Source organism: Trichoderma evansii (assembly GCF_050947405.1).
Source record: "Trichoderma evansii strain SZMC 28006 chromosome Unknown GGI43scaffold_3, whole genome shotgun sequence".
NCBI lineage: Eukaryota > Fungi > Ascomycota > Sordariomycetes > Hypocreales > Hypocreaceae > Trichoderma > Trichoderma evansii.
This window is the reverse complement of record NW_028145203.1, coordinates 662640-688057: the sequence shown is the minus strand read 5'-3', so window position 1 is coordinate 688057 and position 25418 is coordinate 662640. Positions and strand designations below refer to the sequence as shown.

The 25418-nt window shown below is 49.8% G+C and overlaps 8 protein-coding genes across 8 annotated transcripts; 4 read left to right on the top strand and 4 right to left on the bottom strand.

Moving 5' to 3' along the window:
- Window positions 1–174: 174 nt before the first annotated feature.
- Window positions 175–1961, top strand: GGI43DRAFT_380302 (SET and MYND domain-containing protein; the record flags this gene model as incomplete). Its single annotated transcript, XM_083202961.1, has 3 exons — window positions 175–711; window positions 780–969; window positions 1057–1961. The coding sequence occupies 3 exons, from the start codon at window positions 175–177 to the stop codon at window positions 1959–1961; spliced, it is 1632 nt and encodes a 543-aa protein (XP_083063931.1).
- Window positions 1962–3226: 1265 nt separating this feature from the next.
- Window positions 3227–3804, bottom strand: GGI43DRAFT_239653 (uncharacterized protein). Its single transcript, XM_083200667.1, has 2 exons — window positions 3526–3804; window positions 3227–3438 (listed from the first exon to the last, which is right to left on the bottom strand). The coding sequence occupies exons 1-2, from the start codon at window positions 3711–3713 to the stop codon at window positions 3348–3350; spliced, it is 279 nt and encodes a 92-aa protein (XP_083063930.1). The 5' UTR covers window positions 3714–3804; the 3' UTR covers window positions 3227–3347.
- A 492-nt stretch (window positions 3805–4296) lies between these two features.
- GGI43DRAFT_239631 (RNA exonuclease) lies at window positions 4297–6804 on the top strand. The gene has a single exon (XM_083200665.1). It carries the CDS (start codon window positions 4471–4473, stop codon window positions 6562–6564), a length of 2094 nt encoding a protein of 697 aa, XP_083063929.1. The 5' UTR covers window positions 4297–4470; the 3' UTR covers window positions 6565–6804.
- A 663-nt stretch (window positions 6805–7467) lies between these two features.
- On the bottom strand, window positions 7468–11738 carry GGI43DRAFT_239614 (uncharacterized protein). The gene is made up of 2 exons (XM_083200664.1): window positions 10750–11738; window positions 7468–10586 (listed from the first exon to the last, which is right to left on the bottom strand). Exons 1-2 carry the CDS (start codon window positions 11502–11504, stop codon window positions 7658–7660), a joined length of 3684 nt encoding a protein of 1227 aa, XP_083063928.1. The 5' UTR covers window positions 11505–11738; the 3' UTR covers window positions 7468–7657.
- Window positions 11739–14222: 2484 nt separating this feature from the next.
- GGI43DRAFT_431072 (uncharacterized protein) lies at window positions 14223–17298 on the bottom strand (the record flags this gene model as incomplete). Its single annotated transcript, XM_083209371.1, has 1 exon — window positions 14223–17298. The coding sequence occupies one exon, from the start codon at window positions 17296–17298 to the stop codon at window positions 14488–14490; it is 2811 nt and encodes a 936-aa protein (XP_083063927.1). The 3' UTR covers window positions 14223–14487.
- Window positions 17299–17902: 604 nt separating this feature from the next.
- GGI43DRAFT_239356 (lumazine synthase RIB4) lies at window positions 17903–19114 on the top strand. Its single transcript, XM_083200662.1, has 2 exons — window positions 17903–18252; window positions 18360–19114. The coding sequence occupies exons 1-2, from the start codon at window positions 18047–18049 to the stop codon at window positions 18763–18765; spliced, it is 612 nt and encodes a 203-aa protein (XP_083063926.1). The 5' UTR covers window positions 17903–18046; the 3' UTR covers window positions 18766–19114.
- Window positions 19115–19557: 443 nt separating this feature from the next.
- Window positions 19558–22613, bottom strand: GGI43DRAFT_380296 (uncharacterized protein; the record flags this gene model as incomplete). The annotated part of the gene is made up of 2 exons (XM_083202960.1): window positions 19558–22192; window positions 22381–22613. 2 exons carry the CDS (start codon window positions 22611–22613, stop codon window positions 19558–19560), a joined length of 2868 nt encoding a protein of 955 aa, XP_083063925.1.
- Window positions 22614–23215: 602 nt separating this feature from the next.
- GGI43DRAFT_239453 (uncharacterized protein) lies at window positions 23216–24311 on the top strand. Its single transcript, XM_083200663.1, has one exon. It carries the CDS (start codon window positions 23520–23522, stop codon window positions 24090–24092), a length of 573 nt encoding a protein of 190 aa, XP_083063924.1. The 5' UTR covers window positions 23216–23519; the 3' UTR covers window positions 24093–24311.
- The last annotated feature ends 1107 nt before the right edge of the window (window positions 24312–25418 follow it).

Sequence of the window (25418 nt, the reverse complement as noted above, 5' to 3'; positions counted from 1 at the left end):
TATTCGATCTTATATGGCTTTGCTGTGGCTTCTGACCATTTGCCCCTCCAAGCTTCAACTTCACTGCTGCAAACCCACCTAAAAATTGCTAGCCTACATAAAAAATCCATTCTCTCGCAATCACCTCAAATATCTTGCAACTCACAAAAGAAGGAAGAAGTAGAATTCAAAAAGATGTCTTCTTCTTCTCCTTCTCCATCATCGCCCCTCCAAATCCGGCCTCACCCCACCAAAGGCCGTGGCCTCTACACAACTAAATCCTTTTCTCCAGGCGATGTCATCCTTCCCTTCACGCCTCTTATTCTCCTCCCCACTAACTCATATCTCGACGTCGTCTGCTCATACTGTCTCCATCCGGGAAATCCTCGTGCCTGCTCCCGCTGCCACGCAGCCTCATACTGCGACGCAACGTGCCAAGCCGCGGCCTGGAAAGCAGTTCATTCGCGAGAGTGCAAGGTGCTACGGGAGGGGATTAAAGATGAGGATCGGAGGAGACGATTGCCAACGCCGACGAGGGCGCTGATCCAGGCTGTGCTGCGTAAAGAGATTGGTAATGGATTGGAAGCTCTGGAGGGCCATGTTTTGGAGAAAAAAGCAGCGGAAGGTGATGAGTGGAAGGATATCGAAATCATGGCCATGGCAGCTTGTGCGTTTTCTGGCAAAGGTACCGCAGAGGAGGATATCCGGAAAGCAGCTGAGATGCTATGCAAGGTTAGTGATAAATGGCAAATGGCAAAGGAAGAAGAATATTTGCTGATGTTGCAAATCAATTTTGCTAGATTCAAAACAATTCTTTTCAGAGATTTGACCCCAATATGGGTGTCATAGGCTTGTTTCTCGAGCCTACGCTGGCCATGGCAAACCATTCCTGCATTCCCAATGCTGCAGTCCAATTTATTGGACGAAACGCTCTTCTCATTGCAGAGAATCCCATTCGCGCAGGAGACGAGATTGAATTGGCTTATACTTGTAAGGAAGATCCTCGACCCATGTCAATCCCCTTTCTTTCTTTTTCTTTACTATGAGCTAACTATTGTGTGATTTCGCGTCACGTAGTTTACACCGATCCTTTGCCCAAACGCAGAGAAGCATTGGCTCACTACAAGTTTGTTTGCCAATGCCTTCGTTGCCGAGATAATCTCAATGTCTATCAAGTCGCTGCCGTCTCCCCCACCGTCAACCTCAACAGCCAGAGTCTCGTGCCAGATGTCTCAAAATTCCGCCATCATCCTGCAACCAGCAACTCCGGCAAACAGTCCATAATCAATCGATATGGCGAGTCAGCCGCCCCCATAACAAGTATTTTAGCAGGAATCGAGCCGTCAGAACTGCGTAAATTACTCAAGAGCGAGTATAAAAAGCGCAAGGCTCTGGTTGATGAGGAGCTCTGGGCCGTCACGCCACTACCAGACATCCTTTTTAGGGTATCCATGCTGTATGGCGAAGAAGGAAACTTCACTCTCGCTCTACCGGTAGTGTGCCTCATTGCAACGGCCTGCGATCCATACCAGTATACCTCGCCTTTCCATCCCATTCGACTATCTGGCTTGTTCACGATAGCGAACTTCATTACTCATACCGCTGCGACAACGGCTTTCCAAGAAAGCTCAAATACACCAGTCTCCAAAAAGGAGACGCTGGAGCAGAAAATCGAGCAAACACTGCGAGAAATCGATCAAGTCTCGCTATGCCAAATGTTGCTCATCATGATTCTCAAATATTCACCAGACAAGTATGGTGCCAAGATGGATCTTGCTGTCAAAGCACAGGCACTTTTGGATGATATTGAGGAGTTGACCGACAGAGAGCAAGAGACGTCTCTAATTGATGAATGGAGGCGAGATCCCAACAACGAAAGGTCTCAGGCCTTTTTTGAGTTTGCTGTTGTGAAGCAAGTGGATGCCTTGGCCAGCCTTGGGAAAGAGGTCCTGGAGCGAGACTTTGGGAATGCTGCTATTTAAATCGAGTTTTGACCAGGCCTTGTCCTAAGTTGCTAATCCAAAAGGTTTAGGGGTTATCATACGATAAAAAAGGGCCAATAGATAATCCACAGCAATATACTCATTTTCAAGTCTTGGCGCCCCATCTCCCGCGCCTTACAGTACTCTTGTTTGCTGTGGCTGTAGTTCGCCGCTGGGCAGGAGTTTCTACCAAGGCCATGGCCCCAGGCGACGATCGCTGCTGTTCACCATTGCTAATATAGCCAGCAGCAAGGCTTGGGTAATCTGAAGAGAGTGCCACTCGCTTCGAAGGTGTCGAGTTCATCATGTGGCTGTCATCTCTACTTATTGTTGATCGTTTCTGGCGCGTGGCCGTTCGGTAGTGAGACTGGCTGCCTTGCTCAGCTGCGGAGCCGTATTCCCCAGCAGACGGTCGAACATCTTTTCTACTGGGGTTGGGCGTACCGGTGGCCATTCGAGTTTCCAACCGCTGTATTCGAGTCCTGAAGAGATCAAATTCCATCTGTAAGGATTCTACTTGGCTTGCTCGATTTCCAATCTTGGATATGTTGCTAGCGAGTATGTCCAGTTGATGAGACGAGATTGAAGGATCTTCGCCCCCCGACGAGTGATGATGGTCATTCTCCTGCGCGAGATCAGACCGCAGCTGTGTAATCTCTCGTCTCAAAGACGCTACTTCAGACGCATACAGCTTGGACGTGGCTATACCTTCCTGTGCTACCTGTTTTGCCTCGTCGGCTTCCTGCTTGAGGCGTGCATTTGCCTTTTTCACCTCTGTAATCTCCTTTTGCGCAGCTTTCAGCTCACTACGGAGGCCAGTAGTCTCTGATTTAGATTTTTGTATCATTTGCCGAAGTTCTGTGACCATTTTGTCTGTAGTCTGAAGCTGCTGGTCCAAACGAGCAACAACAGCGTCGTTCTGGCCATTCAGTTTGGCGTCACTCATCTGTGTCTTGAGAGACTTAATGTCTGCCTGTTGCTCTTCTCCGTCTCTGCGAACGCTTGAGATAGACTCGCTGAGCTGCCGCATCTGTTTTTCAAGGCGCGCAACAGTACTATCAAAATTGGACATGACCTGAAATCCAGCAACGCCAATTCGCTGGATCTCGTCTTGCTGAACTTCCAGATCTGCTTGGATCTGCATGATGTCGAATTCATGTCGACTTGGAATTGTTTCATTTTGAGGGGCTGCTTTGCCACTCGCGGTCGAGGGCTTTGCTTGAGCCGCGGCAGACTGGTCTCTAAGCTGGAGAGTCCGCTGTATCTTGGGTTCAGCCTTACGCCTAAGGTCTTTGGCAATTTTGAGACCTATGGAAGTAATACGATATATTATTTGCCCACTATATTAATGTTAGCATCACGTTGAGTAAAATGGCTTAAAGATGCTCACTTGGCAAATATATGATTTGGGGGGCTTGTTATGCATTTCTGTCCAATGTTTGTATGACATGTTGAACATTCAGCATCTCGGAGCTCACTATGCCGGAGGACACTCTTCATTAGCAAATGTAGCCTACAAAAATATGTGAAATATTTTATACGAAGTGATAAATAGTGTTCATACCAGCCCTCGACTAAAGTGCCTGCATCGCCGATCCGAACAGCGCCTGTTGCCGAGATCTTGTCTGCATCGCCCTTCTCTTCGGTGTGTGCCACTGGTGTTATGTATTTTTTGCCTATCTGTGTCCACAAATTGACGAGATTGCCCAATTTGGAATCGCACTTGGCACATCTAACGGCGACCAGGTCCATAATTATCTGGTTTTATGAGATGCCGGATGAGATGAAAACTGCTGAAAGGGAACTCTAAAGAGACGGCGAGGTTTTACGAGACGTGGCGCATTGGTTCTGAGTCCATTTATACAAAGTCTGGAAATAAAGTGATATGAAATTGAAAAACAAATCCGTTGATATAAAAATGATATTGTCGCGTCTCACTTGCAAATGAGACGAATTGGCACTGGCTGATGAGTCGCGTTAAGGAGCCGCGAGGCTCCAGTGAGATGTTGACGTCTAGTGCTATTGGTGGCTTGTGATTGGCCTAGGCCAGAGTCCAGTCCACTAATAAGCTGCGATAAGATAAGAAAGGCTGTTGACATTTGAAACCCCTGCCAAAAGCTAGCCGCTAAGGCTATGCAGACTTCAAAAAGTATCTTCATCATTGGATATTTTTCTATTGCTTTCTCATCTTTTGATGCTGAGCGACTACGGTATCTCTTGCGCTTTAAATTGCAAGCTTACGAATAAAATAAAGTCACTGGTATATTCTTCTGGACTTTAATCTCTTTTCCAATCGCTATTTTAGTGAGAGCTGAGAAGGGATTCTGTGCCATTTTGTTTGTCTTCTTTTAATCTCATAATTCCAGCACACACGACCCTTCTCATCCTTTCTCCTTCTTCGTCTTCTTTAGTATTAGAAGGAATCTGCTCAGATTACTACCTGGTCCTTCTTGGATATATTCCCAATTAAAGAAATCGATCATCGGCCCAAGAGCATCAGGCCTCCAACATGGCTGACGCCGTAAATGACGACGCTGTTGCCGCCGAAACGGCCTCTCTGAACCAGAGTGAAAGCAGCAGTCTTAAGCGGTCTAGCCCCCACGATGTAGAGGATCAGGCAGATGACAAGGGCGAGTGGCAAACCGTCACAAGACCGAATAAGAAAGCGAAGAAAGTGCCTCGCCCCGGCAAAGGAGGATACCCAGGTCTGACATTCTCGCCCAAGGCTCGTCTGCAGTCCATGCTTAATCTTAGCAGTCTGCGCGATCTCATCACCTACATTTTTGCAGATGGAGCTGGCCCTCAATGGATTGGTGTCACTCATCGACCACAGTTCAGAAAGATGGTGGCTATCATGATACCCGGTTTAGAAGAGGCTCTCTTCAAGGAGGGCGTCAACTATGCCACTTTCAACAGTCTCAGAGATGTGGATGTGGATGCGACTGGAGATGGTGATGCGAACGCCTACGTTGCCACTTCTCCTGATGACTATTATCCTCGAAAACTCGACAGGGATACGCTGCCGGAGCCTCTGAAACCATTTGCGGACATGTTCCCCCATCTCTGGCCTGTCAAGACACCTGGTGATGACAAGCATGGAAAGATGCACTCTCCAATGGCCGCTTTCCTCACGGCACCAGCTCCAAAGGAGAAGACATCACAGAAAGGAGGCGTAAAGCCTGCTAAAGAGCCAAGTGGATGGAAGAATGAGCGGACACGCATCACAGAGTTTCTAGCTACCACTGAAGAATTGGCAGACAATGGCTTCGTGATCCACCCAACTCTTCTCCCAGAAGGAGAGCAACGAGACAACTTTGTTGCCCCTGAAGGATATGTTGTCACGAAGGTAGATAAACTTGAGGATGGCGATGTGCCCGAGGCAGAAATCGAACAAGGCAGTATTACCGCCGGCAGAGATATCCTGGCGCTGGATTGTGAGATGTGCATGACGGGCGAGAGCGAGTTCTCTTTGACCCGTATCAGTCTTGTCAACTGGGATGGCGACGTTGTGCTAGATGAGCTTGTCAAACCTGACAAGCCTATTATCGACTACGTTACGCGGTTTTCTGGTATCACAGAAGAGATGCTGGCACCCGTTACGACTACTCTTCATGACATACAGCAAAAGCTGCTCGAAATTTTGCATCCCCGCACTATCCTACTGGGCCATTCTTTGGAATCAGACACAAAAGCCATTCGAATTGCTCATCCTTTCATTGTCGATACTTCCATCATATACCCCCACCCGCGTGGCCCTCCACTGAAGTCGTCGCTCAAATGGCTCGCCCAGAAATATCTATCTCGAGAAATTCAAAAGGGTGATGTCCTGGGCCATAACAGTATTGAAGACGCCAAAACCTGCCTTGATCTTGCCAAGCAGAAATGTGAAAAGGGCAAGCTATGGGGCGCATCTGATGGCCAGGGAGAGAATCTCTTCCGCAGGCTGGCACGTGCTGGTACAGCTTATAAAGCTCAGGGAGGTGATGCTGCCATTGGTGGCATCGAAGTTGGCAAGACGAGCGCTGCTGTCGACTGGGGTGATCCAAGCAAAGGTCTCGGGGCTGGAGCCACGTATCAGCTCGGTTGCAAGTCTGACGAAGATGTGACGACAAATATTATTCGAGCAGTCCTCGGTGATGAAGATGGAGCGGTGATTAGGGGTGGCGGAGTAGACTTTGTTTGGGGCCGCATGCGAGAGTTGGAAGCTCTGCAAGGATGGTGGAATAAGAATCGCGTCGAGAACTCCAACAGCGATGGAGGCCCCCCTGGAACCGATGCGGACGTCGAAATGGACACCGAAGTCATCGGCACCGCTGCTGGATCCTCTCCTTTGGAGCATGCTCTCACCCAGCTTACTGAACGCCTTGTTCGTATCCACGCTGCCCTACCGCCATGCACTGGCTTCATCATCTACAGTGGCTCCGGCGACCCGCGGAAGATGGCCCAGCTGCAGCAGATGCATGCCAAATGGCGCAAAGAGTACAACACGCCCGGCAAGAAATGGGATGAGTTGAGCGTCAAGTGGACTGATGTGGAAGAACAAGCATTGAAGCGGGCTGTTCGGAAGGCTAGGACGGGACTTGGTTTCGTGAGCGTTAAATAAGGGGGAGATGATATGTTCTATGTGTTACTACAAAAAATACTTTGGGAAGAAATAGTGTATCTGGTTTGTATCTGGTTGACTAGAGTGGATAGAATGGAAAGTTGAATGACTTTAGATCTCCATAGCGGTATACCTTATCCTTCTGTATACTTGGATGGATATTTTTATAAGACTACTAGCAGATGGGTGGGATGCTGCCCTGATTGTTTTGTTCGGGTAATACTTATTTCTGCTGCTTCATCTAATGTTTCCTACTGAGTGATACTTCTAGCTATCCTCTGAGGTTACTACTCCAACGTACATGTCAAGACTATTAGATGTCTTCAAGCAGTGAAGGTGCCGATTTAAACTTCACCCAGCGTACGCCAAGTATAAGAGAGCATTTACTTCGCTCCATAGTCATCCAAATATTCACGTCACAAGCAGATCAAAACACATAAGAGTATGGCTATTGCATCCATTGCATCAGGGCTTACTATTAATTACATGCCCAATACCCATTCCATCCTCTCCCCAGGCCATGTGGAAGAAACCACCTTAAAAAAACAACTCATAATCTTTCTTATACACACAGAGACATGCGCTCCAGAAGCTTACTATGCTTCATCATCCTGGCCTTTGACAGAAAATAAAAACAAAAAAATCCTCCCGCTCGAAATGTACCAAGATAAAAAAGGGGAGCAAAAAACGCCTGCTACCGCAAAATCCCCCTGATCAGAATCCTGAAAATTTTTCTGTATCAACCTTTTTGACCAATGACCAAAGAAAATAAAACAAAAAAAAAAAAAAGAGGAATTAAAATCCAATTTCCCACGACGCTTCATGTTTTTTTTCGCTGGGGGGATAACGTCTGTATGACTCTATACAGCTAAGGAGAGTAAAAAGGAAAATATTAAATAATCAAGGAGAGTGAAATAAACATAAAGCAGAAACCGCCAGATGCGCCGAAGCTCGCTAAAAAGGAATAGACCCCAGCTTGGTGTCGTTTATGACTTCGCAAGCGGATTAGATCAATCTTTTGCTTTTTCTTCTTTTTCTCTTTTGTTTATGGCGTCAGATGTAGTGTGGGCGAATATCGGTCAGTTGCTTTAGATCAAACATCCTTCCCGGAATGCGCATCATCTACAACAGACGCAGCAGTGCTCAAATGGCCATCCTCTTCATGCCGGGGATCGATCCTGTTAATGTTGTGTTGCGAAACAGTCCCAAAGCCGGCAGGGTCGTCGTCATGGGTTGCGAAGTCTATACTTCTCATATCCGGAAAGTCGAGCGACGATTTTGAAGATGGCCGCTGGTGGTCTGACCGTCGATCAGAACCTCTCCGCTCAAATGGGAGACGCGGCAGCAACGATACGCCGCCATGCACATCCGATACGGTTTGCTGAGTTCGATCGGATCCCCGGCTTCCCGGGGGGCTTACTTCGGGCTCGACCTTGACAATAGGCATAATCTGAATGTTTTGATCCAGTAGGGCCGAGTGTCTCTTGGAGCTCTTCCGTGGAATATCAGGTACTCCGAGTCCGAGCTCAACATCAGATAGGTCCTCTGAGCTAACACCATCGCTATCCCCTTCATCATTGGAAACTTCAGCTCTTTTATGCAAAGCTGTGGCGGATTGAGATATACGTCCCCTAGGAAGTCTATCTGTGATTATGCTGTCAGGCTCATCATCATCCTCATCGGAGTCTGACTGCGGATCGCCATTATCAGTTAGCAGCTCGCCCTCCCGACGCTTCGGCCGCTGAACTCGAGGCTCATCTTCATCATCGGAATCGATAGGTCCATTTCGAATAACACCCATGGCAACAGGAATGCCTTCAGGTGGCGTCTCATCGCCGAAGCCTCCATTTCGAACCATGTTCGGTGGCATTCTGGCACTTCTAACGACTTCGAATCCTTTGCCCTTCTCCTTTGTTTTGCCGCCAAATATCAGCCTGCGAACCCATCCAGATGCTGTTGCAACCGGCCCGGTAGGGTCTGCTGGACCAGTTCCAAGCTTCCTGCCCGGACCTTCAGAGTTGAGAGCAGGGCCGCGAACACCGTAATAAAAGTCAACCTCACGAGTCGCGTAGTCGGGTCTGTTTGCTGGGAAGCTTATATCCAGATTGCCAGGTCCTGGAGTGCCTCCACGTAAAATTTCCGCGGACGCGTCAGGGGCCTCAGTCGTTCCCCCAATCTGAGGGACAGGTTCAATAATGAGTGAGTCGCGCTGGTCTTCAAGTTGTCCAGAATCGCCAGTCATCTCACGGCGCCTCCGTGGGGGGCGATAATACGGATCAGTAGATTCCAAGGCAAAGCCAGCCGGCGCCTGACGGGCAGCAGAAGGTGATGCAAGGAATGAGAAGGTACTAGCCTCGCCTGGCGTTCCTGGTGCGTACGAACTCGCAGTATCGAGGTTACGGGGCAGTGCCGAATACATACTATCAAGAGCAGAGCTGCTCCGATGTCTATGGTGAGTAATGACTCCGCTAAGGCTGGCCACAGAGCCGCTTCGGACTCTACCACTTGGCATCGCATAACCAGATTTGCCGCTGTCATCGGCATCCAACATAGCCGCGGTAGACAGCTGGCTAGCGCGAGACGGTCCCTGGCGGTGGTTAACTCTCCTGGAGAGCTGTCTCATACCAAAGATCTTGGAGAGGCCGCCGCGAGTCAATCCAGACAGATCATCTCCGCCTGCACCGAGCATTCTTGCGGCAACTTCGATGATTGTCTGCACGGCACCGAGGAAGAACCCAAGTACAAGCACACAGGCGTGGAGCAGCAAAATTACATAGCCAATCCAACCCTTTGGGCCTTCTGTTACACCCAAGCTGGGTACGAAAGTAACCATGAGCATGATGATGATCAATCGTAAAAGTGCAAAAAGGCTGTGATAGATATTCATCGAGGTGGCTCTCTGATAAGGTCGGAAAGCATAGATCATGAGAATCTGAATGACCTCGCAAATAGCCAGGAGCACAACTTGGGCAATACCACTGGGCTGAACAGCGCCAATGGCAACCCCCCTGATGATGTTGACCAAAATCGGGATAAGGGCAAATGCAGCAACTTCGTCTGCGTATGTATTATACAAGGGCCCAAATCGCAGGACAGTGGGTAAGTCATCAAATAGAACCGACTTCGGGCGCGTAATAATGATTAGATAGAGAAGATAGGATGCAAAGCCGATCACTATTGCTAGGGTCAGCGCAGCCAAACCAACGGCGTAGCCCGGCGACTGGCCGGAAACGACAAATTGGAAGCATGACAATGCCACAATAGGAGTCAACATATAATTGAAGACAATGCGCACCACGTTGCCAATGACAAACGGGAGGTTTTTGGCCTGAAGATCTTCTTCTGAGGTCTTCCTAATCTTTCGGAAGATCCATTGGATAGCAAAGCCAACCTGGATGAGCACAATGATGGCAGCAATCATGACGAGAAGCCACACCATCATGCCAGGCCATATGTCCTCCGCCTCGGACATACCAATGAGCTGCGCTGTCTTCTGCAGCCCGTATACCGTGCCTGGTTTTGTTACATATACACCATCCACCACATTGTGCCATGGTGTGGTATGACCAAAAAAGCTCTCATTGAACATGAGAGAAGACCATCCAACTTGGCTCACGACGGGCTGAAAGAAGCCAGGGTAAGCAAGAGTAAGCGAACCCGTCAGGAGAATAAATTGAATATACTGCAGACAGTCGCCAAATCCAGGGGTCACCAGTCTTAGTAAGTCAGCGTCCCGTCCATAGTTAGTTGTCCAATGGAAAATGTTAGTGGTGCCCCAGGGGCTCCATATTCCAGCGAATGGGACAGCTATGCCAGCAAATATCAATACCAAAAGTGGCATGAACTTAAGCACCCAAGAGATGCTGCCCAGGTCAGGGGTAATGGTGGCGGAAATACAGCCAATATTGGTAGCTGCCTTGTCGCCATTGATGATGAGAAAAGTAAGAGAGAAGGAGCTGAAGGCGTAGGAAGAGAAAAAGTCATGGCTCATATTGATCGATGGGAGCACATAGGGGAGAGAGCTAGGTAGAAAGATTTACGTTAGCTACTTGACACAGTATCATAATATAGCAATAATACGTTAAAGACCCAGCCATGATAAGGAATAGTTATAGAAAGCCAGATGTTCGGAAAGAGAAGAGATAAAAGGATGCCAATAACACCGTTGGGTAACAGATGACTTACTTGTTAGTATAAGAAAACACAGGCGCCAAAGGACATGTCCCGTTAACAAGGTTATCCGTGCAAAAGTTGGAGCGTTCATTGTAAGGCTCGTACGTCAAGACATTGACTCTTCGAACCAGCGTCGTCGCAAGCGTATCCGAATAGGGCGTCTCGTCAATTTTGCCATTCGTCTCATTGGCGTCCTTCCAATATGGATCGCCAGGGGGGGGAAGCGCCCCAACATTCTGCGAGCCCGTCACGTTCCCCCAGGCAATGACCTGGAGGTTGTTGTTTGGCGACTTTGTGTCGAACACGGCATCGAGATAAAGTGGCACCCACTGCAGCAGAGGTGGCTTGTTTAAAACGTACGAGTCGGGGAGGCAGTTGTCGAACTCGAGCATAACGGCAGCGGCAGGCGTTGCGACGGCGAGGACGAGTAGAATCAGGGTGAGGAAGGTTGATCTCGCGGTCAATGCGATGATGCGGTTGGGGTGGCACCATCTCGTTCGCGCTCGGATGACGCATCCCTCTTGGACGCTGTTGCTGCTGCACCCCTCCATCGACGCATAAGCCTGAGAAGAATCCAGCTCCAGGGCTGAGTAAGAGTCCATCACGGCTTTTGGAGGCGAGGCTGGGCGAGGATGGCCCTCGGTCGAGACCATGGAAAATATTCGAGAATCATGCCGGTGGTGGCTGCTGTGGTTGTTGTCGCAACTATAGCGACTGGGTCGACGCATCGTGGGCGGCATCGACAGCCAGGGGGCGGTGGCTTGCATTCAGAGGTCGCGCATCTTTAGCGTATCAACCAAAAGTATGTGAACGAGCGTGCAGAAAGCCGGACTAGCGGGCGCAAAGGTAAAAACGAGGGACTGTAGGTTAGAAACGAAGAAATGGTGAAGGGTTCAATGTGTAGAAAAATGCAAGAGAAAAAAAAAGTTGCAAGTTGTTGGCCGGCGCAGACGATGGCCTGGGAGCTGGGCCAGAAGCTAGGGTGGAGTGGGAAGAGTGGCAGTGTTGGCGCCGTGTTAAGCAGCAGCTGGAGCTTTTTAGGTGAGGGTAGCGCCTACAGGAGCTGCTCCGGGGCGGTTGCGGCGCGGGATACCCTCGCCAAATCACCGCTGAGGCCCGGTACGAAGTACGAGCAGTGGTATTGTTCGGGTAAGGTAGCCATTAAGCAGCGCACTTGGTAAAATTCGAGTGGAACTGAAACCTGTTTCTGCTGTAAGTCGCGCTCCCGTTTTTTTCTTTCCTAACCTTCTTTTCTTTTTGCTCTCCTCTCCTTATCTCTCCAGGAATAATTGTACCACGCTCTATTTTGCCTCAACGCCAGAATACTTGCAACACACCCAACTGGACAGACAACAGACGTGCGCACGTAATCCTCCGCTTCGTACCAACCAATACAGCATCCATCCCCATTAGTAACCCCGATAACCTGCTGGCTGTCAACATGGATTTCCAAAAGAGGCGCCCGCCGGCCGGAGCAAAGCAGTGGCAGTGCAGCCGCCGCAGCCCACTAAACAGGCCGGCCGTTAGCGCCAAAAGCACCCCATGGCGCCCTCTTCTTTATGGCCTGAAACACAAACAAACTCGTTCCATCACCGATATTTTGTGTCTTGTGTTGTGCGCCTGCGTCACACACGAATGGCTTCAGCCAGCGCTGAGCAGCCCTATGGCGATTTACACGTACATATTCAGCAGTAGCTACCTATGCGTGCTAATATTTATCAGTCACCTTCCTTCTTATCTGCTTCACTCTCTCTCTCACAGCTAGGTACTTATTCTTACGAAGCATTTGAATATACTGCTTCAGTGCACATGTTTTTAGGTACCTGTATAATAACCCCTACCACCCACCTCCCACTTGCACTGTCACTACCCACTCCTCTGCTCTCACTCTTCGTATCTCCTCCATCCTGCACGTATTCCCTTGTATGCCCGCACTCCCCAAAAATACTTCATGCAAAGAAACATTACATACAAGCTTATTGCCGTACATACGGAAGTGCTAATTCTAGAAGCTTACGTTATGACCAGCTCAGCACATGCATTTTGGGCTGCCCTGCCGTGCATTAGCACCGACTGATACTAGTAGTAGGTACTATTGCTACTAGTATGTGATTCCCTCATCATCACAATACCCTCCTTGCGTCTCTCTCTCACCACTAAACGGGACCGTCCCGTTCTCAGATCTGCTTAGTAGCAGATGATGCGAAATACGAGCTTCAGCGCATGTATGTGATTTATTAGACAGCGCGGGAAACATGTCCAACGGCTGTTTACAAACTAAGACTACCGGGGTGCTTGTGGTGGATCTTCAACGTTGACGTACTTCGTATGCGCGTGAGCTCCATATTAGGATGACACAAAAGAGAAGAAAAAAGCAAAGGCTCGTTTCGTATCGCATTACCACCATAAACGATCGTAGAAACCTTCCGGTTCAAACAGAAAGAAAAAGAGGCTTCCATCGTGGCGTCGATCCTCACGCCCATCATCAGCAGATACGAAGTGCCCTTACCCAACCTTGGGCCCATCTACCAGGGGTGGCCTAGTCGACATCCATCCTAGCCCGGGTCTCTTCTCCTGTGCCTATTTTTAACCCGATTCCAGGCCACAGGGCCGGGGTCCCTGTCGTGGCCCCCCTTTTGGCGCTGGCGATTGGACATTGCAGCGTCGCATTCTGCATCAAGAAGCCATCGATGTGGCTTTTATATGCATCCGTTACTCGTATGAGGTGCCTTTACATCACCTGTGCATGGCAACTTTGGTGGTACTACTTCTCTGTACCTATCAAATGCAGGTATCAATTGAAGGCACTCATCCCATTCGTTAGATACACGACCTTGGGCTTTCATCGCACAAAATAGTCACGATGGATGCCTTTCCTCCCCTTCCTCTAATAGCACCACGTCACAAGCGTCTGTCTATCCACCCACCAATTACGCAACCGCGTATTATACGAGCTATGCATGCAGAAAAGTCTCGCCTACCAGTATACCTAGTAGGTAGTGCCTGTACCATTGGCCTTGCGACAGATCTCCATCAAGATTTAAACCCCCATTGCTCGTACCTGGCTTAATACGAAGTTTTCAAGGCAAAGAATTCCACTTACAGCTCGTCTCTATCGCAGGTTATACCCCAATCAAGCCAGTTCCCTCTCAAAATAGCTAAAAGTGTTTCGAGAAAGAAAAATAAACGCCGCCTCTCATCTGTGAACAGCTCTTCCTGAGCATGGATTGAGCTACTTGATTATATTGCTGCAGGCCACTAATACGGGCTCAACTGCCCCCCTGGCCCTGGTTCTTAAAAACGCAGGAGATTTCGGAAGCCCAAGCATCCAGCCCCAGCTACCTACCGCTTGCATTGCCGGTCCGGCATCACCGCCTTGCATATCCACTTTTTACCACCAGATGCCAAATCTTCCATGACGTTTGCCTGCTACCTTGCGTGTAACGCTCTGTAATCCGCTCTGTTCAAACGTCGTCCGGATCTCTCGGCCGCAACTTCGCTCCGGCCAGCCTTCACTTTCGAAGCCGCGGATATAAGGCGAGTCCCGTAGATGAGTGGTAGCTACTGTCGAGTAGGAAGCCGTTTCTACATGGTGAGCACGCCCAGTCGCGTGCTCGCTTTTTTTCTCGCTCTCTAGAACGAACTTCATATAGCATAGTGAAAGCACATCACGATAAACCTTCGCCAAAGTAACCTCAAACCTTCTCTGCTAGCGTAGCTCCACCCTCCAACACATTTCCCAATAAATAGTTATTGGTCAGTAAATGCAGTATTCTTACCTTTGGCGGCCGATCGTAGCTTGTATTCCACTTCAATCGCCTGGTTCTGGGTCTGCTTCCACGAGTCGACTGCATCCTGGAGACGGGATTCTACCTCGCCAGCTTCCTCCATATTTTTGAAAGTTATAGCGTTACCCCAGTCCCCTGGCACTATATCATAGCCTTGCAAACGAGTTTGTTTTGCCAATCTTTTGACCTTTCTCATAGAAAGCCTACGAGAGATTGAGGAGTTTTGCATCGCCAGGTGATTTGGTGTCACTTCGAGGGGAAGTCGGCGGGATGACAGTCTCCTCGCAATGCCATGCCTCGCTTGTGAACGCCGCCTCTGGATAAGATAGAGTCTCGGATCTTCCAGCTTGCCATGTGTATTTCTGAAAGGCACTCTATTCTGAGAATTGTCGGAAATGGAAACTTCGATTGATGGGCGGATATCACGTTGGGAAGTTACTGAGAGGCTGTCATGCGTGTGTAACTCATCTTGGGAAGCCCTTGACGATGGTATTGCGCCAGGATATTGACTATCCAGCAAAGGCGCTTGCGTAATATGAGAGCGATGGCCTAGTTCGTGTGAGAGGAAATTCAGCTGTGAAACATGCTGCCGAGTAGTATCCGGCTGTGATGCGAGTTCAAAAGCATCTGTCGTGCTATCTTGCTGATGGTTCAACCCTTGAACTCCTTGGAAGTATAGCTGAGGGCGAGTATCTCTCGGGTTAGTTCTCTGCATGTCTAGTTCTTGTTCAATCGTCTGATCATGTGTCACTCGCCGCCGGTTACGATTCTCCCCTGGCAGTGTAAAAGGTATTATTCTGCCGCTTTGCAGAGCTCTAGGCCGTGGTCGCACTGCGATATTTCCTGTAGGGCTATCTCTCTCTGTCGTTCTCTGCAGAGGTCTAAACGGAGGGTTAGAGGATCTCACGTTTCGTAAAAAGCCAGACGAGGGAGGGGTCAGCCATTCCGCAACACTTCTCGACTGACGCGGCGAACGAAGTGCTAAGGGTTCATGATCCAGCGAAGACGGGGTAGGAACGGGTGAAATTTGCTGGGCTCTCTCTTCTCTGGGATTGACGTTAATTGTCCTATCTGTATTGTCATCCATTGTTGATGTGTCAGGCTCTGCAATAGACACATCTGATTCCGACTCTGGTTGACCATTCATCGCATTTAACATGGATTCAGTCAAAGGCTGCAGAGGCATACGGTTAAATATTCTGGGAGTTGATCCTGGGGAGAGTGTCTGTAAGTGACTTTTCTTCGTTGCTGTCTCGTCAGTTGCTATCTGAAAATCCTCATTCTTTCGCGAGAGTAGATATCGTTCAATATTCTCAGATGTAGATATTTTGGGGACTTGTGGTCTCCGGCTAGGTTGACTTTCAGCTGCAGTCATGAGTGAAAGAGGCACTTGTATATCAATGCTGTTGATAGTACTGTCTTCATCAGTAGAATCACTGTTGATACGGGACATATTGACAATCTTTGACGTCCTCATCTTGGTTAGCGATACTCCATTGTGTGAGACTGACTCTCGGGCTAAAGGTTGTGATGCAGTGGCTTCGTCATTTAGATGGTCGCTATATGATGTATCCCTAAATTTGTTCAAATCTTTAGCGTGTATATCTTCGCTGTTCTCTGTGTGTACTATTGAGCCTTTCGCCCTCGAAAGCGCTGGGGTTAAAAAAGGATCATCCATGAATCGCTCAGGGTATATTCTCCGACACAACCCCTCAAAGCAAGCAGTAATCTTGCTTTCATCTCCAAATACAACTTCATCTTTCAGTGGCGCCACGTTGGCATCATAACTATAGGCTGGACAGCGAATATTGAGCTGTAGAAAGGGGCTGGATATGCTACAAGATTCGTTGCTGCTTGTGACTCTGCTTAAATGATTTTTGAAGATTGCCGTAATCTTTTTTGCTATACCACGAGTAGATGAGATTGGTCTCGAGTCGACAGATAAGTAGAGGCCTTTCCCTTTGACAGCATGAGCGTCAAAACCGGGCTTTGGAATAAAAGCTTCCAATATAAAGTCTTCGGCTACCGGTTGGTTGGCTTGGTGAAATTCGGCTTGATCACATGCGGAATTACGAGACACATGGATACAGCTGTTGGCTAAAGGCTTTCCGAATATCTGTAGGGCGGCCTCGTTGATATCTGCTGCACAGGCTGGAGCATATGACCAGCTACCTGTAGCCTCGCCGAGTACCTTGAATGATAATCTGAGATCAGGTCGAGCTAACACATAGGCTTTTAAAAGATCTTTGGTAGATTTGATGTATTTGGCGCTGTTCTTCAAGGAATATTGCTTTCTTGCGGGTAAAGTGTCAAAGAGCTTGGTAACTTGAACTGTTGTGCCAACGGGGGCCGATGCAGGACATCTTTTCTCAGCTCCTCCAACAGCGCGCTTGAGCTGTAACCGAGTCGCTACCACATCACTTGGTGTCCGAGTCGTGATAGAGATGGCAGCAAAAGTGTTCGTCGCTGCAAGTGCTTCACCTCGAAAGCCGAGTGACTCTCTGGCTCTTGACCCAAGCTCATCAAACGCATTCAGCTTGCTAGTATGAGCTCGTCGGCCCAGAGCATCAAAGTCGTTGACGTCGATTCCATGGCCATCATCTCGCACTCGTATCGTATCGAGATAATTGGAAGAGACTGCAACTTCGATAAAGCTGGCTCCAGCATCGATAGCATTGTCAACGAGCTCCTTCACCACATCACAAGGAGTCGTGATGATGACTGAAGAACCTAGAATTTGAACAGTGGATAGAGGAAGAGCAGATATTGGCATGCTGGGAGAGGTTGGCGTAGTTGCAATATAATGAAGATATGCAAATGCTTTGGTAACACCTTGGAAATTTCACAATACTGCGGCAAATATGAAGGCTATCGAAACGAAATATAGCATTGAAGATTTTAGAATACTATGCCTACCATTATTACTACGTATCTCTGAGCGATGACTCTTGATCAATCTCTCCTTCCCAAGTTGATTCAGTGATGCTGAGCAAAGGAAGCTGCAGCCCACTACCATGTCAATCAGGTACCTTGGTACACCTGAATGAAACTAAAAGCTACCTCAGACGAGTTTCATGCAAGGAAGGCCCCCCAAAAGAACCCACACAAAGAGAGAAAAGCTACCGCAAGCCTCTGTAGCAGCCTCCTAATCGCGCAGCATGCGAATGACCTGCTCCCAAAGTCACCTGCCACCCAGCTCCTGCACAGCAAAATGACGTTTCCGCTCAAATAGCTCAAAGTCCTTCGTACCGCCGCACCTACCCCGCCGTCTCGCCATTCCGCTTCCGCCAGTGCCCCGCCGCAATCATCAGTCAGCGTCCAGCTAACCGAGCTCTAAGCTTCGTCGTCCGCCGTGAAGGGGCATCGCATTTTGTGGTTTCTGGTCTAATTCTTACTATTTACGCTCACCTGAACAGCTACATATTCCTTCTTTTTTTATTTTCTTTTTTTGGATACTTCAACTCCCGAGCTTACAGCATTTCACTCAGCATCTTATTTTTATTCTTAGCAGCCAGCACACCATGTCTTCTATCAAGGGCCCCGCTCCTCAGCACCACGATGGCTCCAGCCTGCGCATCGGCATCGTCCACGCGCGCTGGAACATCGCCATCATCGAGCCCCTCGTTGCCGGCGCAAAGGCCAAGCTCCTGGAAGCTGGTGTCAAGGAGTCCAACATTGTCATCCAGTCTTGCCCAGGCGCATGGGAGCTTCCCATTGCTGTCCAGCGGTATTACCTCCCTCTCTCTCATTTGACTTCTCCATTGCGATTATTCCTCGAAAGCTCTTGTCTGGCCTTGAAGACCGACTTTACTGACATATTTCCTCGTTCAAAAGGCTATACTCTGCTTCTCAGATTCAATCCAATGCTTCCGGCGCTCCCTCAGCTACCGATCTCCTCGGCGCTTCAACCCACGACCTAACCGCCCTCTCCGCAGGCGATTCCAGCGGACCCTTTGACGCAATCATTGCCATTGGCGTGCTCATCAAGGGCGAGACCATGCACTTTGAGTACATCGCCGACTCTGCCTCTCAGGGCCTCATGCGCGTCCAGCTCGACATTGGTATCCCAGTTATTTTTGGTGTCTTGACCGTGCTCAATGACGAGCAAGCAAAGTCCCGCGCGGGTATTAGCACAAGCGCCGAAGGCAAGGGCCACAACCACGGAGAAGACTGGGGCTTAGCGGCTGTCGAGATGGGTGTCAAGAAGAATGAGCTGGCTACGGGCAAAATCCTGGGCTAATGTTAAAAGCTATCTACAATAGCCCAAATAGAAAGAGTAAAAAAAATAATAAAGAAAATAAAAGAAAAAAATCTAAAGGGAAGAATATTACGAAGCTCATTACCAAGAATTAGGCACGCTGTCAGAACATTGGCAAAGTATAGAGAGTCAGATACCGGCTCCATGAGTTCGCTATTATAAACAGCTAATGAGTAGGACTCTATCCACTAGCAGTTAACTATAAATTTAACAGAAGATAAAAAATAATAAAGACGCGCTTTGGATACATCTGCCTTGATTCCATATCAATACTATGCTTTTTTCTTTTCTCTCTTCATTCCCCAGCGCTTGTAGTCATGACCATCCCTCTGCCAGACAAATGAAATAGGAGAACAACCCGTTGCAGACAAATTATTCAATTACGGCGTAGAGCCATTTCTATCATGCGTGACACGAACCCGTCCAGATAAATGTTCCCACCAAACTTGACGCCTAAGCGGATGTCCAAAAAAAAACATCTAGCTTGCCAATTAATATTTTTTCTTTTTATCGAGTCGCACCGCATAATATGACGGACCATGGTATCCAAGCATAGCATTAGAGGAGGTCTCAGTTAAATATCCCAAAATTATCAACCTGGTGCTCGCCTATATCCAAAACAAGGCAAAACACACTCACATACTCACAAATTCACACTTTGTTCCAGACAGATGCGCACCCATGCTATCCATACACATCTGGTTTTTCGCCCACAGGATGAGACAAAGGAGAGGGGGGTGAAACAGACACGGAAAGGATCGATACAATATCTACTCAGATGACTGAGCTCAGATTCTTCTTGCTTCTCCACAGAGACCTCTTCTTGTCTCTCTTATTCTTCATCGCCTCCCAACCCTCTTCATCGTCTTCATCATCGGAAGCTGACTTATTCACAATCCTCATCGAGGTCTTGTTCTTGCTGTCAAAAGCGGACAGAGCCCCTGAGAACGATTGAGACTGCATATGGCCAAGTCCGGCCGGGTTCACAGCCTGGGAGACAGGTCTATAACGATTGGGGAGACCAATGTTGCTTCGCTCTGACGGCGCTATCGAAGGAGTATATCCATGGACAGACGACCGGATAGACCCGGCGTATCCGGGATGAGGCATAGGTGCAGCCATAGGTGCTGAGTTAGGCTGCACCATGCTCATAGTTCGCATGCTGCCGTAATCACCACGACGAGGCTCAAGGGTCTGCTCGCCCACCATGGAGTTACGAGATGAAATGTCCACCATGGAATGGTTGCCCATCAGGCCACCGTAGGGCTGTTGATATGGTGACTGCATCTGCTGTTGCTGCTGTAGCCCACCGCCGTTTTGGTTTGTAGCCATCATTTGCATGAACTGCATCTGCATCTGCATAAACTGTGACATTTGCTGCGTCATCTGGAGCTGAGCCTGGTCGCCAACAGTAAGCATCGGTGGCGGTGTCATCATTTGAGGCATCATTTGATGCATTCCGCCTCCCATCTGTTGCTGGGCATACATCATATGCGCGGGGATCCCAGCAATAGGATCAATTGCAGTACCTCCAGGTGTATTGTAGCCGCTGCCCATGAGCCTCGATGGGTCGACACTTGGGCTTCCGCGTCGCATCGCTCTCTGGCGTTCCTCGGTAGCAATTACACCAACAAGGCCTCCAGGAGGAAGGGGTGACGGGGGCTTAGGGCCCATGCCCATTTCATTGAATGATAGCGATTCCCTGAGAGCAGGCTGGGCAATGCTGGCTCCGACAAAAGGATCTTGAGGCAAATTGCGTGCAAATGCTGGGAGAGTGGAGTGGCGTCGGGCAGCGGCAGCGGCAGATTCGCCCATTGACGATGAGGGACGTCCTGGCATGAGCATAGCTGAGGCTCGAATGTTGGGGTTTGATCCCACGGTGCTGAGCCTAGTGGGAGGTCGATTCTTGTTGGGGAATCCATGTGCCTGCAATATAGCCAGGGGAATCTCCTCATCATCGTCGGCCTCATCCGACACTCCAGACGCTCCAGACGCACCGGACATGGCAGATGCTGCCGCCGGATCAAGGGAAGGCTGCTTCATATGGCTGAGCTGCGGTGCGCTCATCGAAGCTGGGATACCAAGTCCGTTTGTTGGATTCGTTTCACCGGTTACCTTCATCATCTGCTGGCGGTACACAGCCATGTGAGCTTCTTGCTTTCTTCTCTGCTTCGCCTGTTGCTTGGACTTTTCAGCCTCGTCTTCGTCGTCGTCGTAGTTGATTTCGTCTTCGTCATCATCCTTTGCAGTGCTATTTGTCCGATCATGACGAATCTTATCTTCTCGATACTTTTCGAATTCCGCAGGGGTCATGACTTTGTTCCGAGGTGCACCATCCGGAGGGATGTAACGGATGTTAGACTTGGCGGGTCGGGCTCTATGGCCATCAAACAGTCCATCTCCGTCTCCTCCGTTGTTAGAGTTGGACGCGGCCTTGGCTCGCGGGACTACCGTAAAGCTATCCTCCTCTCGCCGGTATCGCCCTGGCTGTGGGTTTTCGTCAAATTCGTCATCTTCAGCCGAAAGAAGCTGGATGGCAGTGTAAGTTTCCTGTAAGAGCTTTGCATCCTCATCGTCTTGTGCTTCCTCGGGCTGCACAGGCTCTTGAACTGGGGGCTGCCTCTGCTGTGGTGCGGGAGGCGGGCGCATTGGCACCTGGAGAGCTGCGGGGTGCTCAACTGGTGATACTTTTCTAACTGGCGCCTGTCGAGCGGGAGACTGGTACCTGGAAGCTGAATGGTTCGGAACTGGCGGAGGGCCTTCATCATCCGATGGATAATCATCGCCGATGTCATCGTTTTTGGGCACATTCCATGCACCGAGCAGCGGTTGGGCTACAGTCGGGGTGTCCGGGCTGTGTGGCATCTGGTGGTGCATTTGCGGGTTGCCAGTGAGGAACCGGGGAGAAGCCAAGTCGTCGTTCTTTAGCGTGGCCATGCTGGCCCTCTTATCGAAACCTGATCCTGAAAACATTGATCCAAAGTCACCACCCATATCCATAACACTTATATCGCGGGGAGGAGCTGGTTTGCGGGGAATGCTTGGGGCCTGCGTGTATGTAGTCGTACCTCTAGATCCAGTGCGTCCTGGTTCACCCGTGATGGGCATAGGCGGCGGCAAATCCGGCATGGGGGGGTCCTCCAGCGGCGGGGGAATGCTGTACTTCTTCTGTCCACCAAACGAAAAGGTCCGGCCAGCTCGGTCTAAGAATTTGGATCCGATGGATTTGTTCGATATTCCGCGGCCGTGGATATCCGACGATGAACTCTTGGGTGGCCCGTTTCGATTGTCGTCGTGGAACAAGTTGCCTCCGCTAAAGTCCGCCGAGGAGGGTGCTGTTGAGGCATTACTGTGGCGAGAAGACGTATCAGTGGACGTGGTATGCGTGGTATTGGACAAGCCGCTCCCACTTTGCGACGCAGTCAGCATAAAATAGGCCAAAACCATTATGAAATTACATCGCTGGGTGTCTCGGGTGTCGATATATGCCCCTTGCCCTTTTCTTCTCCCGAATACAAAAAAAAAAAAAGAAAAAAAAAGAAAAAGAAAAGAAAAGAAAAGAAAAGCTTCCAACACGGAGAAAAGGTCAGAACTCACCGGTTGGCCTTCATATCAGAAAAAATGTTGTCGTCTGCCTGAAAATCAGACTTGGGAAGCATGGCTCCATTGGCTCGTGCCATCTTTACGCCTCCGTCAAACGATTTGACGCCAGTGTAGTCGTGTCGTTCCAAGACTCTGAATGTACCTTGTCCTGGGGGCGTCACCTCAGCATTTTCGATATCGTCTGCGGTGCTTTTCCGCCTAGCAAAGGCAACCGAGAATCTAGGCATGAAGACCACGGGATTGGAAACCTTGGGTCGAGATTTTGACTATACCTCCCTATTCGCAGCTCAACGGCGACCTTTTTTTTCCGACGCTACCAAACAATTTTCCGTCTGCCGAGAGGTGGGAACCGGTCAGCAGGCTTAGGACCCTAGCGATACGAGGTCCGGTGGTGGGCAAAGGCGACGACTGAGTCGGAGTGGCTGTCACCAGTGATCGCGTCAAGCTCGTTGGGCGACACAAAGTCGAATAGGTGGCTGCATTAAGGAAAAATCAACATTAGCAAATGGTCAGCTGATGCATCTCTTTAATTGTTGTGTTTTATTGTTCTTCCACCGGCCAGTGTCGAAATAGATGAGAATACACCGCGGACGTAACAGAGATGGATAAATCGGTTGATTTGCAGAGGGAAAATCAAAAATGCTCCTTGTTGGCAAGCTGGCCGTGGGAAGGTATTTCTGGCTGAGACACGACCAGGTGGTTGGCCGGGAGCGTCCGGCATGCGCGAAGCTAGGCAAAGAAAGGCGTAGGACTCACATTAATCTCGGAAGCACAACGCGCGCAAGAGCACAGGCTCTTAGCTGGCAATTCCAAAAGGACCCGGTGAAGAGGGGAAAAGGATGCAAAAGGTGATGAGTAAAAGAGGGTAGAAAATTAAATAGATAGACAGGCACGATGCAAGAAAAGTTATAGTACTAGTGAAGGGGGGAAGTCAAAAAATTACAGTCAAGTAAAAATGGCCAAAAAGGTGAACAGTAATGATGGATGATGCCAGAATAAGAGCAAAGTCAAAGGACGGCGCGAAGAGCGAAAGGTATGTCAATGAAGAAAAGCCCAAAGAGAAGGAAAAATAAAAGTCGAACGAGTGAGCAGCCGAGGCAGCTGTCAAAGAGAGGGGGAAATGAGCCAAACGGATGTACTCTTGGGCTATACGAGGCAGTACAACAAAACGCAACTTCTCGCTGGGAAAGACACACCCGGATCCTCGATTTCGACGTCGATGGGCGATGAAAAGAGAGCGGCGGGAACAAGACAGCGTCGGAGTACGACAAGAAGGGGTTGAGAGAAGAAAAAGGGATGCAAACTTCAGGAGAGCGACGGGAGAAGGCCAGGCGTTAAGATGCGTGCCGGCTATTGACTGGCTAGCTCAACCATCCATCCCATCCCATCAACCATCCATCAGATTGGTCCCCTGTCGGCCGGTCTGCGTTCTGCTAGGCCGATCTCGTAAGCCATGGGTGGCAGGCCAGAGGCCGGAGTTGAGTGCTCAGGTAGCCCGCGCCCCTATCCCTGCCTTGCGCTGCCGTCCCTTTCTGGCTTCCCTGTCCGCACCCGGAGGATCCAGGCGCCTCTTCTCGCTAGCCATTACGGTGGAGGGCAGGGAAGACTGGATGCGAATCAGGTGGTGTGGTTGGCTTTCCGGCTGCGACAGGTGGTGGGAAATTGCCCGGGGTTCAGACCGTGGTGGAACGGATTCTGGGGATTGAGCAGCACAAACACATTGCAACAGCAGAGCACCAGCACCAGCGCCAGCGCCAGCACCGGCGCAGACAGGACAGCAGCAGTCGCGACGCTGGAGCACCAAGAATGCATGTGCCGCGCCGTGGCTGCTGCTCGCTGCCCTCTCTTCAGATACGAGTGCCTGGAGCATCAGCCCGGGCGGCAACCGTGTGGAGGCTGGGGCTTAGTCCAGTTTAGCGGGCGGTTATCACGGGTGGAGACGCCTGGTGGACTGGCTTTCAGTTGATGCACCGTGAGGTACGAGTGTCCATTCATCGTTCGCGGTATCCATACCACTGGTATCCATTGCTGGTGCTGGTAGTTTATTTTGGTACACATACTGTAAGCCTGCCTTGCCAAGCGCAGTAGGGCCATGGCTTGGTGCTACGAAGGTGCTGCGTCGAGCTGCGTGTCGAGCACCTCGTGCTCATGCACAGATTTGCCTCTGAAGTGCCGCCTGCATCAACACAGCCTTGTTCCCGGACGAGGCCGCCGGCTACACGTTCATGATGTTGAAAATTACGACCTGATCAGCGAGGTGCGTGCATAGTTTGGTGCCATGCACATGCATCGCAAGCATGTACCGTCGCACGGGGTAGTATTTAACTGGAGCCTTCGTACATGCATGCATAGGCGCAAGAGATTTGACTTTCGGTGATGGCGTTAGGGGTGCACCGTCCTATTCTTGGCATGCTTCCGAAAAGCTTTTAAGGGCTGATTGCAGTCAGCGAGCATGGCGCATTTGATATACAAGCATGCATGCTAATACGGAGCATTTCGGAGAGCTCCTGCTCGTACAGATTGGGCAATTCAGCTTGGGCGAAAACTGCGCTGATTGGTACCATGTCCGAGCTGGAATGCTAAGCCCGTGGAATGGGAAAAAAAACACAATCTGGAGAGCCCTGTCCATGTCATTTGGTTTTTTTTTTCTTCGCCTCTTTTTTTAAAATTTTCCCCCCAAGAGGGGACATCGTGTTCTCGGCCTCTGCCCAGGATAGCCATGGAAGCGAATAACTGGGGCTACAAAGCCGCCCAGCCAACGGCGAGTAAACGTGCGGCTGCAGCCCAAGCCGACCTGTCGATGAGCTTTCCTCTATGTGCGGTATGGCGTGTTAAAGTCTCAGCTCTCTTCAGTCGCGCAGTTCCAGGGGTAAATGGTCGCCACTGGCTAGCGCGGCTCTTGGCTTGGCTGAAGTGAAAGCAAAATCCTCGGGTCTTTAGATGGAGCGGCGATCAGTTCTTCAGCTGTGCAAGTATTGAGCACTACAGGTCCCAGGCACGTCTAATCAACGTGCCCGCCACTTCCGACTTGG

Excerpts from the sequence above, each read along its gene's own strand:
- GGI43DRAFT_239653 (XM_083200667.1), bottom strand. The coding sequence starts at position 3,713 with ATGGACCTGGTCGCCGTTAGATGTGCCAAGTGCGATTCCAAATTGGGC. Across the intron at positions 3,439-3,525 it reads GGCACTTTAGTCGAGGGCTG|TGAGCTCCGAGATGCTGAAT; the intron begins GTATGAACACTA and ends CCTCCGGCATAG.
- GGI43DRAFT_239631 (XM_083200665.1), top strand. The coding sequence starts at position 4,471 with ATGGCTGACGCCGTAAATGACGACGCTGTTGCCGCCGAAACGGCCTCT.
- GGI43DRAFT_239453 (XM_083200663.1), top strand. The coding sequence starts at position 23,520 with ATGTACTCTTGGGCTATACGAGGCAGTACAACAAAACGCAACTTCTCG.
- GGI43DRAFT_239614 (XM_083200664.1), bottom strand. The coding sequence starts at position 11,504 with ATGCAAGCCACCGCCCCCTGGCTGTCGATGCCGCCCACGATGCGTCGA. Across the intron at positions 10,587-10,749 it reads GTGTTTTCTTATACTAACAA|CTCTCTCCCCTATGTGCTCC; the intron begins GTAAGTCATCTG and ends CTTTCTACCTAG.
- GGI43DRAFT_239356 (XM_083200662.1), top strand. The coding sequence starts at position 18,047 with ATGTCTTCTATCAAGGGCCCCGCTCCTCAGCACCACGATGGCTCCAGC. Across the intron at positions 18,253-18,359 it reads CTTCCCATTGCTGTCCAGCG|GCTATACTCTGCTTCTCAGA; the intron begins GTATTACCTCCC and ends CTCGTTCAAAAG.